The following is a 19,391-nucleotide window of genomic DNA, read 5'->3' on the forward strand; positions in this document are numbered from 1 at the left end:
GGGTGTTTGCTATTGCATTGCTAGGTGGTTGCAAGCTAGGGTGTTCTGGATCATTGCTAGGGTGTTGCTAAGCGGTTGCTAGGGTGTTCTGAGTAGTCAAAAGGGCATTGCTAGGTTGTTTTTAGGCAGCTGCTAGGGTGTTCAGGGTGGTTGATAGGGTGTTCTGAGTGGTTTCTAGGGTGTTGCTAGGCAGTTGCTATGGTGCTCTAAATGGTTGCTAGGGTATTGCTAGGTGGTTCCTAGGCAGTTGCCAGGGTGTTGTGACTGGTTGCTAGGGTGTTGCTAGGTGGATCCTAGGGCATTGCTAGGGTGTTCTGGGTGGTTGCTAGGGAGTTGATAAGTAGTTGCTAGGCAGTTGATATGGTGTTCTGGGTAGTTGCTAAGCCATTGCTAGCAATTGCTAGGGTGTTCTGATTATTCAGGATGTTTTAAACATTGTTCAGTGGGATCATTAACCAGATCAGATGTGTTGCGTTTGATTCATTTTGGTAATGTGTGCTGAGTGTGTTGTATTAATTTACACTGCTCTAAATTTACTTTAATTGGCTACAAAAAGTTATCATACAAATCTAAAACAACCCTCTGACATTAGGTTTTTGTGGACAGAAAAGGTGATGAGAGCTTTTCACCATATTTTGAATTAATAGGCACTCTATGAAATGGCTTAATAAAGTTATTTTTATTTTCAAAAGAGGAACGTTTTACCCAAACAACCATTGTAGCCAATGGTATTTAATCATTTTCACTGTAATGATAATAATAAACAATAATATTTACCTTATCAGAGACTTCCATGAACAATTTGGAACAATTTTGATGATGCAAACAAATAACTGACTCGAAGATTTTATTTTTTTAATCCGTGTAAAATGTATACTACAGTATATAATGTGTGCACTGATGAATCGTACACAGTAAGATCAAAAATGTGCAAGGTCTATTCAGTATGTGTAAAAACATGTGACTAAATAAGGTCAATTTACAGGTGCATCTCAATAAATTAGAATGTCATGGAAAAGTTCATTTATTTCAGTAATTCAACTCAAATTGTGAAACTCGTGTATTAAATAAATTCAATGCACACAGACTGAAGTAGTTTAAGTCTTTGGTTCTTTTAATTGTGATGATTTTGGCTCACATTTAACAAAAACCCACCAATTCACTATCTCAAAAAATTAGAATATGGTGACATGCCAATCAGCTAATCAGCTCAAAACACCTGCAAAGGTTTCCTGAGCCTTCAAAATGGTCTCTCAGTTTGGTTCACTAGGCTACACAATCATGGGGAAGACTGCTGATCTGACAGTTGTCCAGAAGACAATCATTGACACCCTTCACAAGGAGGGTAAGCCACAAACATTCATTGCCAAAGAAGCTGGCTGTTCACAGAGTGCTGTATCCAAGCATGTTAACAGAAAGTTGAGTGGAAGGGAAAAGTATGGAAGAAAAAGATGCACAACCAACCGAGAGAACCGCAGCCTAATGAGGATTGTCAAGCAAAATCGATTCAAGAATTTGGGTGAACTTCACAAGGAATGGACTGAGGCTGGGGTCAAGGCATCAAGAGCCACCACACACAGACGTGTCAAGGAATTTGGCTACAGTTGTCGTATTTCTCTTGTTAAGCCACTCCTGAACCACAGACAACGTCAGAGGCGTCTTACCTGGGCTAAGGAGAAGAAGAACTGGACTGTTGCCCAGTGGTCCAAAGTCCTCTTTTCAGATGAGAGCAAGTTTTGTATTTCATTTAGAAACCAAGGTCCTAGAGTCTGGAGGAAGGGTGGAGAAGCTCATAGCCCAAGTTGCTTGAAGTCCAGTGTTAAGTTTCCACAGTCTGTGATGATTTGGGGTGCAATGTCATCTGCTGTTGTTGGTCCATTGTGTTTTTTGAAAACCAAAGTCACTGCACCCGTTTACCAAGAAATTTTGGAGCACTTCATGCTTCCTTCTGCTGACCAGCTTTTTAAAGATGCTGATTTCATTTTCCAGCAGGATTTGGCACCTGCCCACACTGCCAAAAGCACCAAAAGTTGGTTAAATGACCATGGTGTTGGTGTGCTTGACTGGCCAGCAAACTCACCAGACCTGAACCCCATAGAGAATCTATGGGGTATTGTCAAGAGGAAAATGAGAAACAAGAGACCAAAAAATGCAGATGAGCTGAAGGCCACTGTCAAAGAAACCTGGGCTTCCATACCACCTCAGCAGTGCCACAAACTGATCACCTCCATGCCACGCCGAATTGAGGCAGTAATTAAAGCAAAAGGAGCCCCTACCAAGTATTGAGTACATATACAGTAAATGAACATACTTTCCAGAAGGCCAACAATTCACTAAAAATGTTTTTTTTATTGGTCTTATGATGTATTCTAATTTGTTGAGATAGTGAATTGGTGGGTTTTTGTTAAATGTGAGCCAAAATCATCACAATTAAAAGAACCAAAGACTTAAACTACTTCAGTCTGTGTGCACTGAATTTATTTATTACACGAGTTTCACAATTTGAGTTGAATTACTGAAATAAATGAACTTTTCCACGACATTCTAATTTATTGAGATGCACCTGTATATGAAGAGTTCATCTTTCTCTCCTAACCTCTGTGACCTCAGAGCGTTCTCTTCACCCAGCACTGATAAACACTGTCTGTGTTCTATTAGAAGTGTGATGAAGGAGATCAGGACATCAGATAGTAGTCTGCTATTTTGAGATGCATGATGACCTTTACTACACCTTTACATTCAGTGTGTGATTTTTAATGAATTCTCTTCCTCCAAATCAATACATATCACCATAATGCTTCGCTCCACAGCTGTCTTATGACTCACACCGTGCGCTCTGGGACCAAACACCTGCTTCATACCGTCTCATTCCAGCTCATATATACATTTAGTCTTTTAGCAGACGCTTTTATCCAAAGTAACTTAGCAACTTGTCATAAAAAATTCAACACTATCTACAGTATCACACATTAAATGTGACAGTTTATTTACCTATTAAATCCCCTCAATAGTCAATTCAAAACAAGCTCATTGTATGAAGAAAACAGATACAGATAGTTCAGACTTCTGACCTGTTACCGCACATTAATGCGGCAAGTTTCTACACTGCTTGGTAACCGTAACAGACTAATGAACTATATTACTTGACAGATGAATTGTTCATTCATATTACAAAAGTAGTACTGAACATTAGTGTCATTAATCATACAGTATTGCTGTTGCTGCTTCGTGTCGTATCTAAGAATACCCCTGTATCTTGTGGCTTGTTACTGACTTTTATGTGCACTTACCTCAACGTATAAGATTGGAAAAATGCCAATCTTATCTCCCAGCATGCCTTCTGCCCAGTTATCGTCCACTCGTCGTATGACGGTCAGAATCTCGTCCTGTGAGAGAGAAAAAAACAATAGATTAAAATTGATCGGAAGCAGACCGATATATCGATTTTTACCGATTAATCGGTGTGGATAGTTGTTTTTTGGAACTATCGGTTATCTATGCCGATAGTTTCAGATTTTTGTATTCTTCCTCATTTTTATTCCTCATCATTAAACCTCATCTGGTGAAATATATACAGGTGCATCTCAATAAATTAGAATGTCATGGAAAAGTTCATTTATTTCAGTAATTCAACTCAAATTGTGAAAATCGTGTATTAAATAAATTCAATGCACACAGACTGAAGTAGTTTAAGTCTTTGGTTCTTTTAATTGTGATGATTGTGGCTCACATTTAACAAAAACCCACCAATTCACTATCTCAACAAATTAGAATATGGTGACATGCCAATCAGCTAATCAACTCAAAACACCTGCAAAGGTTTCCTGAGCCTTCAAAATGGTCTCTCAGTTTGGTTCACTAGGCTACACAATCATGGGGAAGACTGCTGATCTGACAGTTGTCCAGAAGACAAACATTGACACCCTTCACAAGGAGGGTAAGCCACAAACATTCATTGCCAAAGAAGCTGGCTGTTCACAGAGTGCTGTATCCAAGCATGTTAACAGAAAGTTGAGTGGAAGGAAAAAGTGTGGAAGAAAAAGATGCACAACCAACCGAGAGAACCGCAGCCTAATGAGGATTGTCCAGCAAAATCGATTCAAGAATTTGGGTGAACTTTACAAGGAATGGACTGAGGCTGGGGTCAAGGCATCAAGAGCCACCACACACAGACATGTCAAGGAATTTGGCTACAGTTGTCGTATTCCTGTTGTTAAGCCACTCCTGAACCACAGACAACGTCAAAGGCGTCTTACCTGGGCTAAGGAGAAGAAGAACTGGACTGTTGCCCAGTGGTCCAAAGTCCTCTTTTCAGATGAGAGCAAGTTTTGTATTTCATTTGGAAACCAAGGTCCTAGAGTCTGGAGGAAGGGTGGAGAAGCTCATAGCCCAAGTTGCTTGAAGTCCAGTGTTAAGTTTCCACAGTCTGTGATGATTTGGGGTGCAATGTCATCTGCTGGTGTTGGTCCATTGTATTTTTTGAAAACCAAAGTCACTGCACCCGTTTACCAAGGAATTTTGGAGCACTTCATGCTTCCTTCTGCTGACCAGCTTTTTAAAGATGCTGATTTCATTTTCCAGCAGGATTTGGCACCTGCCCACACTGCCAAAAGCACCAAAAGTTGGTTAAATGACCATGGTGTTGGTGTGCTTGACTGGCCAGCAAACTCACCAGACCTGAACCCCATAGAGAATCTATGGGGTATTGTCAAGAGGAAAATGAGAAACAAGAGACCAAAAAATGCAGATGAGCTGAAGGCCACTGTCAAAGAAACCTGGGCTTCCATACCACCTCAGCAGTGCCACAAACTGATCACCTCCATGCCACGCCGAATTGAGGCAGTAATTAAAGCAAAAGGAGCCCCTACCAAGTATTGAGTACATATACAGTAAATGAACATACTTTCCAGAAGGCCAACAATTCACTAAAAATGTTTTTTTTATTGGTCTTATGATGTATTCTAATTTTTTGAGAAAGTGAATTGGTGGGTTTTTGTTAAATGTGAGCCAAAATCATCACAATTAAAAGAACCAAAGACTTAAACTACTTCAGTCTGTGTGCATTGAATTTATTTATTACACGAGTTTCACAATTTGAGTTGAATTACTGAAATAAATGAACTTTTCCACGACATTCTAATTTATTGAGATGCACCTGTATATATATACAAAACTCATCATCTATATAGGCTATAAAAAGCTTAATTTGTTAATCACTTACATACACAACACTGCAACAGAGCCAAGTCTCTGTGATTTCAAAATAAAAGTCCCCTGGTGTATTTTGGGGTTGTTAATAATTAAACGTCTTATGTTATGCACCGAATCTTAATTTTTCTGGTTATTATTGGGATTTGGGCTGCAGAATAAACTATGTTTGGGATACTTTTTTTATTCATTTTGGTCTCTTGTAGCTTCAATGTCTTTGCCCATCATAGTATGGAAAGAATACAATTTTTTTTTTTAATAATTTATAAAAATGCATCCAGTGGGAAATCAGTTATCAAATGATAACGAGGGAGGCTGATTGAACACAAATAAAAGCAGCAACCAAATGAGAAAAAACAGCACAGAGAAGAATATATTTTTGTGAGAATGATTGGCAGATGATTAACACATCTGAGATGCCTAATAGTTGGGTACAGTTGTCACACTCTGAATATTTCCCTTCTCACACAAGTGAATCAGCATACACATTCACATTAGCATCTTCTCCAGGACCGGAATGGGGCAAAATTTCAGGCTGGAAGTCTCAAATTCCAGGTCACCCCATAACACCATAATTTACATTTCTTACACTTCTGTCACTGAGAATAAATCATTCTTCCTGTCGGATTCACGGTCACTAAGAGAATAAAAAAACATGCAAGGTGTTCAGCGGAGGACAGATGTGACACTTTGTTATAACTGTACCTGCAAATGCTCCTTCTAGAGATTTATTTGATTTTACTCAGTCGGAAAGCTTAAGATAAGTGAGCAAGACAAACAAATGAATTACTTTGTAGAAAGACAGACAGACAGACAGAAAGAATATGCAGTGTCAGTTATTTAGTCCAAAAACATGATTGTAAATGAGTATTTTTGTTTGTTTGCATGTGTGTTTATGGATAGCAAAAGCAAGAGAGGAGTTCCAGCTGATGTGTTAGAACTGATACATATGCAATACATATTAGAAATATGTGAAATCAATCAGAGTACAAAATGTATCACTGAAGTTTTTCAACTGTAGGCCTAATATCATATTTAGCACATTACAAATGAGTGTTACAACAGTACTGTACCTGACATGAGGACAGTTGTTACAAATGCTCTCCTCGTCTTCACACACTATTGTCGAAAAAAAACAATGTATGTAGATTTTTTATATTTATTTTTATCTCAAGGAAAAAAAAGACATGTTGAAACTGGTCAGAATTACAGTATAGTGCTTAGTGCAAAAAGTGTAACATCTGTACTCGGTCTATTGACTGTTGGCATCCTTGTTTCTTGTTTACAGCCACGAGACACCAAAATGTTGCAGTGTTAGTTATGGTTTGTTAGTGGAGGTAGTTTTGTCCAGTGTAGCTGAGCTGCTGTATGTGTGTGTGTGTGCGTGTGCGTGTGAGAGTGTGTGTGTGTCTGTGTGTGTATATGTGTGTGTGTGTGTCTGTATGTGTGTGTGTTGACTCATGCAGATGGGTATGTGTGTGTGTGTGTGTGTGTGTGTGTGTGTGTATATATGTGTGTGTGTGTGTCTGTGTCTGTGTGTTGACTTATGCAGATGGGTATGTGTGTGTGCATGTGCGTGTGAGAGTGTGTGTGTGTCTGTGTGTGTATATATGTGTGTGTCTGTGTGTTGACTCATGCAGATGGGTATGTGTGTGTGTGTGCGAAGCTGTGTGTGTGTGTGTGTTGACTCATGCAGATGGGTGTGTGTGTGTGTGTGTGTGTGTGTGTGTGTGTGTGTGTGTGTGTGAGTGAGACTCTCCAGAGACTCATCAGTAACATCACTGAGTCAATGCTGCCTGAATCGCAGTGTGGATTTCGGAGGAACAGGAGTACAGTCGACATGATCTTCACAGCCCTGCAGCTTCAGGAAAAGTGCCGGGAGCAACATCAGGACCTGTTTATGGCCTTTGTCGACCTCTCCAAAGCTTTTGACTCTGTGCAAAAAGAGCTCTTATGGGATGTCCTCCTCAGGTTTGGCTGTTCCAATAAATCTGTTAACATCCTCCGCCAGTTCCACGATGGGATGACTGCTCGGGTGACCATCAGTGGACAAAACTCAGAGCCCTTCCTTGTACGCACAGGGGTGAGGCAGGGGTGTGTGCTAGCACCAGTGCTCTTTAACATCTTCCTCCTGTGTGTTATCAAGGTTCTCCACAACGAGATTGAGAACAGCAGTGGTGTGGCAGTGGACTTCAGACTAGATGGCAATCTTTTTAACATTAGGAGGCTCCACGCAACCACTAAACTCTATAGAGAGCGAGTCCTGGAGCTGCAGTATGCAGACGACTGTGCTTTTGTGGCTCATACTCCGGAGGATCTCCAGTCCATCCTTGCTGTGGCGGTGAGAGCGTACAGCAGGATGGGGCTGACTGTCAACACCACCAATACAGAAGTGGTTTGCCAATGGAGTACCAGTGTCCCATCCACTCTACCTCCCTTCACTGTTGGTGGTGGACAGCTGTCAGTAAATATCTGGGGAGTATTCAAGCAGAGGACAGCGGCATCAACAACGATATCCAGAGCTGGATTAAACAGGCCTCATCTGCCTTTGGGAGACTTTGGCAGAGTATTTGAGAACAAGAACCTTCATCCCTCCACAAAGGTCATTGTATACCAAGCAGTCTGTGTCACCACCCTCCTCTATAGCTGTGAAGCTTGGGTAACACAGCCATCACATTAAGTCCTTAGAGTGCTTCCACATCAGGTGCCTTCAGCACATTCTGGGAATCACATGGTGTGAGAGCGTATGCCTCACACTGAAATACTTGTAAAGACCAACTGCAGAAGTATTGAGGCCATGATCACTCAGAGCCAGCTGCAGTGGCTGGGCCACATGATAAGGATGCCCCCATGTCGGCTACCCCGCAGAGTGCTATATAGCCAGCTACATCATGGTCGAAGCTCAGCTGGAGGGCCGAAGAAGTGCTATAAGGATCAAATGAAGATTGCCTTGAGGAAGTGTAAGATCAGACCCGAGGACCTGGAGTATGTTGCTGCTGATCGTACCATCTGGCGACAGCTTTGTAGGGATGGGGCTCGTATCCTGGAGATGGAGAGGACAACCAGAAGACAACAGGAGAGAACTGGGAGACACACAGCCATGGTTGCCATCACTACCACCACTACTACTACATATATATGCCCCACCTGCAACAGAGCTTGTGGGTCCAGGATAGGACTGTTCAGCCATCAAAGATCTCACCGTTAAATGAGTGGACGACATCAACAGATTTCGATGGACAACCGAAGAAGTGTGTGAGTGTCTGTGTATGTGTGTGTGTGTGTTTGTGAGTGTCTGTCTGTGTGTGTGTGTGTCTATGTCTGTGTGTGTGTGTGTGTGTTGACTCATGCAGATGGGCAGGAAGCACAGTCTGAATGTCGAGCACAGAGCTGCTTCAGTGTTTAACTTCCCCTCAAAACACATGCTACACTGTGTGTGTGTGTGTGTGGGTGCGTGTGCGTGTGATCAGTCTGAATGCTTCACATCTCTCCTCCCATCACATGTGAGATCTCTTTAATATCTCAATTGTTTTTCCTAGTCAGCATTAAGATCAAACAGAGAGCACATGGAGACTTTTGCTGAAGCCAATAAGGTGTGTGGTCATGAAAACGCATTAAACGGTTTTCGTTTATCAGGCTAAGGTCATAAACGGTTTAAGCAAAAAACGAGAAGTAGACCGATATATCGGTTTTACAGATTAATTGGTGCCGAAGGTTGCTTTTTGTAACTAAAGGTTATCTGAAAAAAATCGATGTTGATAGTTGTAGATTTTTTTTTATTTTTTTTTTACCCCAATATTTTTTATTCCTTATCAATAAACCTCATCTGGTGAAATATATACATACAAAACTCATCATATGGTCAACAGCTATAAAAAGCTTCATTTGGTCAATACTTACATATAGAGCATTGTAACAGTGCCAGATCCCACATTATGCACCAAATCTTCAATTCTATGGATATTATTGGGATTTTGGTTGAACAATAAACTGCTTTTGGGATTCTATTCATTTTGGACTCTTTTAGCCTCAATGTCTGTGCCCTTCATAATAAGGAAATGCATTTTTATATATACAGGTGCATCTCAATAAATTAGAATGTCGTGGAAAAGTTCATTTATTTCAGTAATTCAACTCAAATTGTGAAACTCGTGTATTAAATAAATTCAATGCACACAGACTGAAGTAGTTTAAGTCTTTGGTTCTTTTAATTGTGATGATTTTGGCTCACATTTAACAAAAACCCACCAATTCACTATCTCAAAAAATTAGAATATGGTGACATGCCAATCAGCTAATCAACTCAAAACACCTGCAAAGGTTTCCTGAGCCTTCAAAATGGTCTCTCAGTTTGGTTCACTAGGCTACACAATCATGGGGAAGACTGCTGATCTGACAGTTGTCCAGAAGACAATCATTGACACCCTTCACAAGGAGGGTAAGCCACAAACATTCATTGCCAAAGAAGCTGGCTGTTCACAGAGTGCTGTATCCAAGCATGTTAACAGAAAGTTGAGTGGAAGGAAAAAGTGTGGAAGAAAAAGATGCACAACCAACCGAGAGAACCGCAGCCTTATGATTGTCAAGCAAAATCGATTCAAGAATTTGGGTGAACTTCACAAGGAATGGACTGAGGCTGGGGTCAAGGCATCAAGAGCCACCACACACAGACGTGTCAAGGAATTTGGCTACAGTTGTCGTATTCCTCTTGTTAAGCCACTCCTGAACCACAGACAACATCAGAGGCGTCTTACCTGGGCTAAGGAGAAGAAGAACTGGACTGTTGCCCAGTGGTCCAAAGTCCTCTTTTCAGATGAGAGCAAGTTTTGTATTTCATTTGGAAACCAAGGTCCTAGAGTCTGGAGGAAGGGTGGAGAAGCTCATAGCCCAAGTTGCTTGAAGTCCAGTGTTAAGTTTCCACAGTCTGTGATGATTTGAGGTACAATGTCATCTGCTGGTGTTGGTCCATTGTGTTTTTTGAAAACCAAAGTCACTGCACCCATTTACCAAGAAATTTTGGAGCACTTCATGCTTCCTTCTGCTGACCAGCTTTTTAAAGATGCTGATTTCATTTTCCAGCAGGATTTGGCACCTGCCCACACTGCCAAAAGCACCAAAAGTTGGTTAAATGACCATGGTGTTGGTGTGCTTGACTGGCCAGCAAACTCACCAGACCTGAACCCCATAGAGAATCTATGTAATCTAGGTATTGTCAAGAGGAAAATGAGAAACAAGAGACCAAAAAATGCAGATGAGCTGAAGGCCACTGTCAAAGAAACCTGGGCTTCCATACCACCTCAGCAGTGCCACAAACTGATCACCTCCATGCCACGCCGAATTGAGGCAGTAATTAAAGCAAAAGGAGCCCCTACCAAGTATTGAGTACATATACAGTAAATGAACATACTTTCCAGAAGGCCAACAATTCACTAAAAATGTTTTTTTTTTTATTGGTCTTATGATGTATTCTAATTTTTTGAGATGGTGAATTGGTGGGTTTTTGTTAAATGTGAGCCAAAATCATCACAATTAAAAGAACCAAAGACTTAAACTACTTCAGTCTGTGTGCATTGAATTTATTTAATACACGAGTTTCACAATTTGAGTTGAATTACTGAAATAAATGAACTTTTCCACAACATTCTAATTTATTGAGATGCACCTGTATATATATAATTCACATAGATTTTAACACATTACCCCAATCTTGTGTTGGATGTAAACACCTTTACTGCATTCTTACCGACTTATCTAATGTGCTCAAGTGTTGACACTTCAATAAAACAGAACTGAGAACACCTTTACGTCTCCTGAGCTATAAACAAGCATAGCTGAGCAATACAAATTTCCCCAGGGCTCTCCTCTATATTTATACGTGTTATGAATAATCTCATCCTTTGGTTTGAGTCCATCAAGTTCCAAATAAATAAAAGTAAATGGTTATTTAATATATGAACCACTGTTTGTTAAATCGGTAGCAAAAATAACTATATTTTGATGATACCATTTTTATGATATAAAATTAATCAATTCGTTATGAAAGACTTTGGATCAAACCGGCCATGCTTAAGTGGAAGTATATATTTAGTAACATATGTTAAAGATACGCACATTTAGTGTAAGGCTTGGCAAACCAGTTTAACGAACTGGTCTATTACTCTTCATAACAATTCAATTTGTGAATGCAAATGAGGAAGATGTCAATAATAAAGGAAATTCAAAACAGATAAGCTTTAATTCAGGTAAAGCACATCTGTCAACAGCCAAGCAATGCTTTAGGCTAACAATACACCCAGTTACAGTCAGGACGGGGGTTAATTGACTTCTTTCTGCAGGGTTACACCCCCTTCACCTCTGGAGAGGGTCTCGTTTAAGTTGGGACATAAAGTGCACACTAAGGACTTAGTAACTACAGTACTATTTAGTTTGTAAGTCAGTGGTTAATTTGGTTGCACCACTAGTTCTTAAAGCAAGATTTAGTTAGTAGTTCATAAGCTCTCCATAAAGTAATGCGTAGACGCATTATATGATGTTTACATTTATACATTTTACAAGCAGCTTTCAAATTTGAAAACAGAAGTGTTGAAAAGTCATGAATTTCAGTGTTGTTACGGTTGACGAATCTCAGTTGCCTCCGCGTCTGAGACTGTCAATCTGCGCATCTTATCATGCGGCTTGTTGAGCGTGTTACCGTGGAGACGAAGCGCACGTGGAGGCTTCACGCTGTTCTCCATGGCATCCATGCTCAACTCACCACGTGCCCCACCGAGAGCGAGAACCACATTATAGCAACCACAAGGAGGTTACCCCATGTGACTCTACCCTCCCTAGCAACCGGGCCAATTTGGTTGCTTCCAAATTGCTGCACTCTGTTTACTGTCATCTGCTACAAACAGAGCGTGCAATTCTCATGACGGTGTTTTCCACGTATGATTCAAGGAGAAGCTTTAAAAGGTACGAGCTGCTGACGTCAGCTTACATTTGAAGCACGCAGCACATGCAAACTATATATTTACAGTTTCTCATTTATCAATCGCAGCTTTTGCGGTTCAATAACTCACTAGGACATAAGGTGATTTTAATTTGTGCGCTGAATGTTTACATAATGACATTTGTACATCAGATGGTATCGGTTTTTGGTATCGGAGCATTTTTACGAGCACGAGTACATGCGTGCAGTATCGGACCCAATTCCGATACCAGTATGGGTATCAGGACATCCCTACATTTATTCATGTTAATATCCTATATATTTTGTTTGTGTTGAAACATGTCAGTGACAGTAGGTGACACACACAGGAAAGTGCACCGTTTAGATCGGTTTCATGCTGAAGAGCCACTAAGTAGTCAGATTTTTACATAATGTTCCCTCTTGTATATGTAAACAAATGTAAATGTCATCATCATCATATATGTCTATCGGACTTTTTTTATGTCATTTTTAGTACTGATGACACCATCTTGCACTACGTAGATTTTTGTCCAATGAAACTAAAACTGATCGACTTTTTTGTTATTTTCTCCCCAATTTGGAATGCCCAATTCCCAATGCGCGTAGGTGCATGGTGGCGTAGTGACTCGCCTCAATCCGGGTGGTGGAGGACGAATCTCAGTTGCCTCCGCGTCTGAGACTGTCAATCCACGCATCTTATCACGTGACTTGTTGAGTGTGTTACCATGGAGACGTAGCCCGTGTGGAGGCGTCACGCTATTCTCCGTGGCATCCACGCACAACTCGCCACGCGCCCCACCGAGAGCGAGAACCACATTATAGCGACCACGAGGAGATTACCCCATGTGACTCTACCCTCCCTAGCAACCGGGCCAATTTGGTTGCTTAAGAGACCTGGCTGGAGTCATTCAGCACGCCCTGGATTTGAAGCATTTTTACTCGCTGAGCTACCCAGGCCCCCAGATCGGCTTTTTTTTTTTTTTAAAAGAGATGAGCCCTTCAGTGTCTTTGAATCTAATTCATTTTGTGATGATCATACAGAGCCCCAAAGCAACCATCCTTATAAAAAGTACAATCTCAATTCATATCAAACTTGAAAAAATGAAACCTTTCCACTGTGCATAAAATCCGAGTTGTGTAAAAACTCAATCAAGTGCTGTCTGTTTTAGTATGCTAAACCAACAACACATCTTTCTCTCTATAACACTTTCATGTCCGGCTACTCTGTTCTTCAACACACATCTCTTTGTTTTCTTTCAGAGACTCTCGATAAACTCCTCCGGTACAGAGGCTCTTCTTCAGAAACGCAGTAATGCATTCAGGCGATGACACACACAAACACTGCACATTTGATGTCTTCAAACAGATGCTGAGAATACTAAATGTGTTTACAATGCAGCTGTATGATTGAACTGTGAGAAAATACTAGACTCAATATATGTTTTCTCCTCTCACACTCATATATCTATAGAATTACTCAGTGTATTTAGTCTTACAGCAGGACACACATGAGCTGAAGGGTTTTCACATGTGCATTTTCGACAATTATCATTTTTTTAAAATTGTGCAACCCTACCAAACATTTAGTGAATAACTTCAATTTGTGTCTGTTACTCACACAAAGCTATCGTAAGACTTCAGAAGAAAGTGGAGCTCCTTTTTTTAAAGCTTAAACACGTGCGACCCCACGTCCACATGTGTGGATGTTGTATTTTGGCTTCGCTATACGCAGCGCATAACTTAAATGCATTAAAACCGACTGAATACTGTTCAAAAGACTCTACACTGTTATTTAAGGGTTAAACTCCTGTTGCACCGCATCACAAGACACAACAGCATGTCGTCGATTTCCGTGAAGCTCTTCTATGGGCACAGCGCCAACAAAAGTGCCTCTGAAACCTGTTTGGTTGTAAAGAGTTGCGTCTCTAGTTTCATCTGAAATGCCACTTTAAAAAATCCGTTCATTTTTCTCGTATCAGCGCCCTGATAAACATGATGTCCACATATGTGGAAAATGGGACAATATTCCCTCAAAAGTTGAAAAAACATTTTTATTATTTTTAATAACTTTCAACATTAACACATCTGTGGGTCATTTTATTTTAATATACATTTTGTTGTTTTATTTTATCACTGTACAATACAGTTCTATTCATTAACATTATTAAATGCATTCCTATATTCACTGTACATTATCACATTGAGAATAAATGTATTCATGCAAAAGCTGAAAAATGTTGCTTTCAGAGGCTTTATATGGAGTTAGGATGAAAATAAGATGTATTTCAAACTGTTCTGAGACCAGTGCAGACAGACAGCACACTGGAGGTTAAGTCATTCACTAAATAGGGAGCAAGGGAGCATCCTATAGCTCTCTATGCAGTTAAGTGCATTCACTCCTAAAATCTGATCAAAAGTTCAGTTTCAGGCTGCAGATGATGTTTGGATCACTCAACATGTTTGACAGACATGTGACAATGATAATCAGTACATAGATTCAGAATTTATAATGCATATTTCTGATGTAATGTCTGTAACGTCTCAAAAACATGAATAATCAACACTCCTACAAACATAATAAACTATTTAATCTGACTTTCAATAGTTTGGTATTATTTAAAATGTCACAACGTAGTCTCGCTGTCCACATACTGTATGTGGACATACATTTTTAGGAAAACTATCTGCTCTAGAAAAAATATAAATATATATTTTTTAGCTTGTTTATTAGGTGCTACTAGTTACAAATCAAAAAGGGAAATGGAAAATGCACACAGCAGTCACACTCACGTTTTAGGAGGTTAAAACTCTGTAAATCGCCATTCACTTCCATTGTATGGAAAACATCGGGTTAAACGTTCTTTAAACATGTTGTGTTCAACAAAAGAAACGCTGATGTGTTTGGAATGACATAAGGATGAATTACAGAATTTTCATGTTAGTTTGAACTATTTCGTTTTTTTAAGGCAGGTGTACAATCTCAAAGACAATCTCAGGGGCATTTCTTGGGCAAAATGAGCCCCAAATGATTTTAGTCCAGCCTCGAAAGTTTTTTGTTCAGAACTGCCCAGGTGTCGAGTGTAACTGAGGCAGGAGTTATTAAGCACATGTTGGTTATTGCAGGGGTTTCCCTGCATTTACAATGAAATTATATTAATCTCACGTTCGGCACTTTATACGCGTTTCAAGCCAGGTTTTTCATGCGAGTGCTCCACTCTGCTCTCTGTACAGAATCAGGAGTGCGTGCGGATCAACCAGGCTTCCCTCGATATGCCAGCTCCAAAGATAAGATAGCTCAGAGCGAATCAATGCGCAAGTCAACCGAGCGAGCTTCCCTCGATATTGCAGTGCAGACCACAAAATTATACGGTCCATCTGAATTCCAGTGAGAGTTTAAATTGGATGAACTCAATCCTCTCCAGACATGAACAACTTAGAACAACACTTAGAGTCTTAGATGAACAGATCATACCTTGGTGAAAGTCAAGCAGTCTTTATCCTGGTCTTTGTCTTTAACCTCAAAGTCATACAGCGCTTTTCCCTGTGGAGGTGTTTGTGACAGCGGTCTGATGCACTGAATGTAGCTCGCCGGGAGGAAACCATGACTGCCGTTCAACTCGCCGTGATACCAGTTCTCATCCACCTTACGGCGCAGGATGATGATGTCACCTTTGTTGAACTTGAGGTCGCCGGGCTCTTTGCCCTCATAGCTGTAAAGCGCTTTTCCACATGGCAACTGAGGAACATTCTAGAAGACGAAGAGAGAAAAACGAGAAAACGCTAAAGTTACAGGAGAGATGAAACTAAAGGCCACAAACACACTGCAAAGATTTGTGTGAGTGATATCAGTAAATTATTATTCTGTTCATTTGTGATGGTGGACATACTGTAGTGATAACCATAGCAACTCTTTCACATGAAGTCAAACCTCACCAACTCTTTTACCATCAGCTGTACTGTACACACAAACAGAGACACCTGAGAACTAGACTGCACTAAATGATTAATCAGTCAAAAATAAAGTTCAACCATTTAATTTCCCCCCAGGTCTGAGAAACTCTGAATTAAAACACATTCAGACAGAAGAGAGCTGATGCAAAATGAGCTCAACTAGAATAAAAACCTTGTTTATGCCTGAGACAGTACCCGCATCCCAAATAACGCACTATACTTTATGCACTCAGCTATATAGTGTATGAATTATAAAAGTGTAGTATCGTTCCAAATGTAACACTCAAATATGTGATACTACACGGAAGCATTTGCTGTTTTACAGATGATGGAAGTGTTGTTCAAATGCATGCAATGAGTTGCCGTTAGCTTTAGCATGTTAGCCAACCTGTATCTCCAACAACGCTCATATTCACACAGCGTGAGGTGATGGTAAAGCGTTCAACTCACATCTGTAAGGTGCTGTTATCGCTGAAGTCTACCTAGTTGCTACAGTCTACATTATTCACAATTGTTTTATAGACCAGCAACGCGGGCAGGTAACTCCGCCCCTTCTGCTACATACGGCAAGCAGCGAGCGCTGAGTGCATGAAATGTCCAACATGCCACACTCTGTTTTGACGGTTGAATAAACTGCATCATCCGGGTACTCGTAGTACACTTCTTTTTGTTGTAGTAGTAGTAGTAGTAGTGGATAACATACTACTCGCACTGCATACACTGCAAAATGACGTAGAATAGTGCAGAAGTGTGCGGTTTTGATAAAGCCAACTGGTCCGACTTCGTGTGCGGTCTTTTCAAACTGATCGGTAGGCCTGTTGCGATTATTAAATAATCGTCATATCGTGGTTCTTTGATCTAATCGTGGTTATTTTTTCACATTTTGTTATGTTACAGCCTTATGCTAAAATGCTTTAAATTATTATTTTTTTCTCACATCAATCTACATTCCATACCCCATAATAACAAAGCAAAAAATAGATTTTTGATAACTTTGCAGATTTATTCAAATGAAAAAACTGAAATATCACACTGACATAAGTATTCAGACCCTTTGCTATGAGACTTGAAATTTAGCTCAGGTGCATCCCATTTCTCTGGATCATCTTTGAGATGTTTCTACACTTTGATTGGAGCCCACCGGTGGCAAATTCAATTGATTGGACATGATTTGGAAAGGCACACGCCTGTCTATATAAGGTCTTACAGCTGAAAATGCATATCAGAGCAAAAACCAAGCCATGAGGTCAAAGGAACACCTGCAGAGCTCAGAGACAGGATTGTGTCGAGGCACAGATCTGGGGAAGGCTACAAAAACATTTCTGCAGCATTGAAGGTTCCCAAGAGCACAGTGGCCTCCATAATTCTTAAATGGAAGAAGATTGGAACAATCAGGACTCTTCCTAGAGCTGGCCACCTGGCCAAACTGAGCAATCGGGGGAGAAGTGCCTTGGTAAGAGAGGTGACCAAGAACCCGATGGTCACTCTGGTTGAGCTCCAGAGATCATGTGTGGAGATGGGAGAAACTTGCAGAAGGACAACCATCACTGCAACACTCCACCGATCTGGACTTTATGGCAGAGTGGCCAGACAGAAGCCTCTCCTCAGTGCAAGACACATAAAAAAGCACCTAAAAGACTCTCAGACCGTGAGACACAAGATTCTCTGGTCTGATAAAATGAAGATTGAACTGTTTAGCCTCAATTCCAAGCATCATGTCTGGAGGAAACCAGGCACCGCTCATCACCTGCGCAATACAATCCCAGCGGTGAAGCATGGTGGTGGTAGCATCATGCTGTGGGGGTGTTTTTCAGCAGCAGGGACTGGGGGACTGGTCAGGGTTGAAGGAAAGCTGAACGCAGCAAAATACAGAGATATCCTAAATGAAAACCTGATCTAAAATGCTCAGGACCTCAGACTGGGCCGAAGGTTCACCTTCCAACAGGACAATGACCTTAAGCACACAGCCAAGAGATCGATGGCTTCAGTACAACTCTGTGAATGTCCTTGAGTGGCCCAGCCAGAGCCCGGACTTGAACCCAATCGAACATCTCTGGAGAGACCTGAACATGGCTGTTCACCGACGGTCCCCATCCAACCTGACAGAGCTTGAGAGGATCTGCAGAGAAGAATGGCAGAAAATCCCCAAATCCAGGTGTGCAAAGCTGGTCGCATCATACCCCAAAAAGACTTGAGCCTGTAATCGATGCCAAAGGTGCTTCAACTAAGTACTGAGTTAAGAGTCTGAATACTTATTTCAATGTGATATTTCAATTCTTTCTTTTTAATAAATTTGCAAAGTTATCACAAATCTGTTTTTCTTTATTATTATGGGGTATGGAGTGTAGATTGATGTGGAAAAAAAAAACGCTTTTTAGCATAAGAACTAGCAAAAATGAAGGGGTCTGAATACTTTCTGAGTGCACTATATATATATATATATATTAATGCAGCTAGATTATAACATGATTATAACATGATGGCTCGCGACTTATGCTGGGTTCGAGTCCACCTTAGTCGAGTCCGAGTCTTTAAACAATCGAGTCCGAGTCTATTAAAATTGTCACTGTAATCTCAACATCAATATTTTAAACTTATTTTAACTTTCACGACTAAGAAAACACAATTGTCAATATAAGTAACAGAAACACCTCTAGTATATGCTTTAGGTGTATGAAGACAAAACTGTCCTTCAACACACTTCTTATTTTGTTCTGTTGACATTTCAGTTATTTGTTGCTTTTCCCTCCACTCAAACATAGACTGAAGAAAGTGAAAGCTGCGTGAGTCATTACAACCAGAGTTATTATTGTTTTCAACTTCAATGTAGTTTTATTTCAATTTGTCCATTCAATTTAGTTTAGCTTTAAATTATGGGTGAAATACATTTAATGTAATTAATTAAATAAATTTAATGTGTTTAATACGTTTAATAAATGGTAATATTAAAACATTTAATAATGCCCATAAAATTACACATAAAATAAAAACAGAAAAGATCAGATACCATTAGAAATGTATTTTTACTCTACTACACTTCACACTTTTCAGTCCTCCTGATGTGTCCAGGTGAAGCCTACTTCCCTAAAGTCAAGATCGAACTCACCTTGGGCTGATGTTTCATTTCACATTATATTTAGTATGGATAATAGGTGAATAGAGACTTCTCCCTCACTTGTGTTCTTCATTGTATTTTCTGACTTTTTTGCCATTGAAACACAAGTGCCAGTTTTACAGGTAACACACAGAAGTTGCACTACAAATATGTGACGGACTGAGT

At 40.3% G+C, this 19,391-nt stretch overlaps 2 protein-coding genes across 2 annotated transcripts in view; one reads left to right on the forward strand and one right to left on the reverse strand.

The window, feature by feature from the left end:
- The window catches only part of LOC127448282 (uncharacterized), a 384,406-nt gene that overhangs the window by 275,009 nt on the left and 90,006 nt on the right, over window positions 1–19,391 (forward strand). The window lies entirely within an intron of this gene.
- The window catches only part of LOC127448239 (E3 ubiquitin-protein ligase SH3RF3-like), a 215,231-nt gene that overhangs the window by 65,581 nt on the left and 130,259 nt on the right, over window positions 1–19,391 (reverse strand). Inside the window, exons 2-3 of the mRNA XM_051710631.1 lie at window positions 15,633–15,908; window positions 3,291–3,386 (exon numbers count right to left, since the gene is read on the reverse strand). Coding sequence (XP_051566591.1) covers window positions 3,291–3,386; window positions 15,633–15,908 — 372 coding nt within the window. The remainder of the gene's footprint in view (window positions 1–3,290; window positions 3,387–15,632; window positions 15,909–19,391) is intronic.

This window comes from Myxocyprinus asiaticus, chromosome 11 (genome assembly GCF_019703515.2).
Source record: "Myxocyprinus asiaticus isolate MX2 ecotype Aquarium Trade chromosome 11, UBuf_Myxa_2, whole genome shotgun sequence".
In the NCBI taxonomy this organism is placed as follows: domain Eukaryota; kingdom Metazoa; phylum Chordata; class Actinopteri; order Cypriniformes; family Catostomidae; genus Myxocyprinus; species Myxocyprinus asiaticus.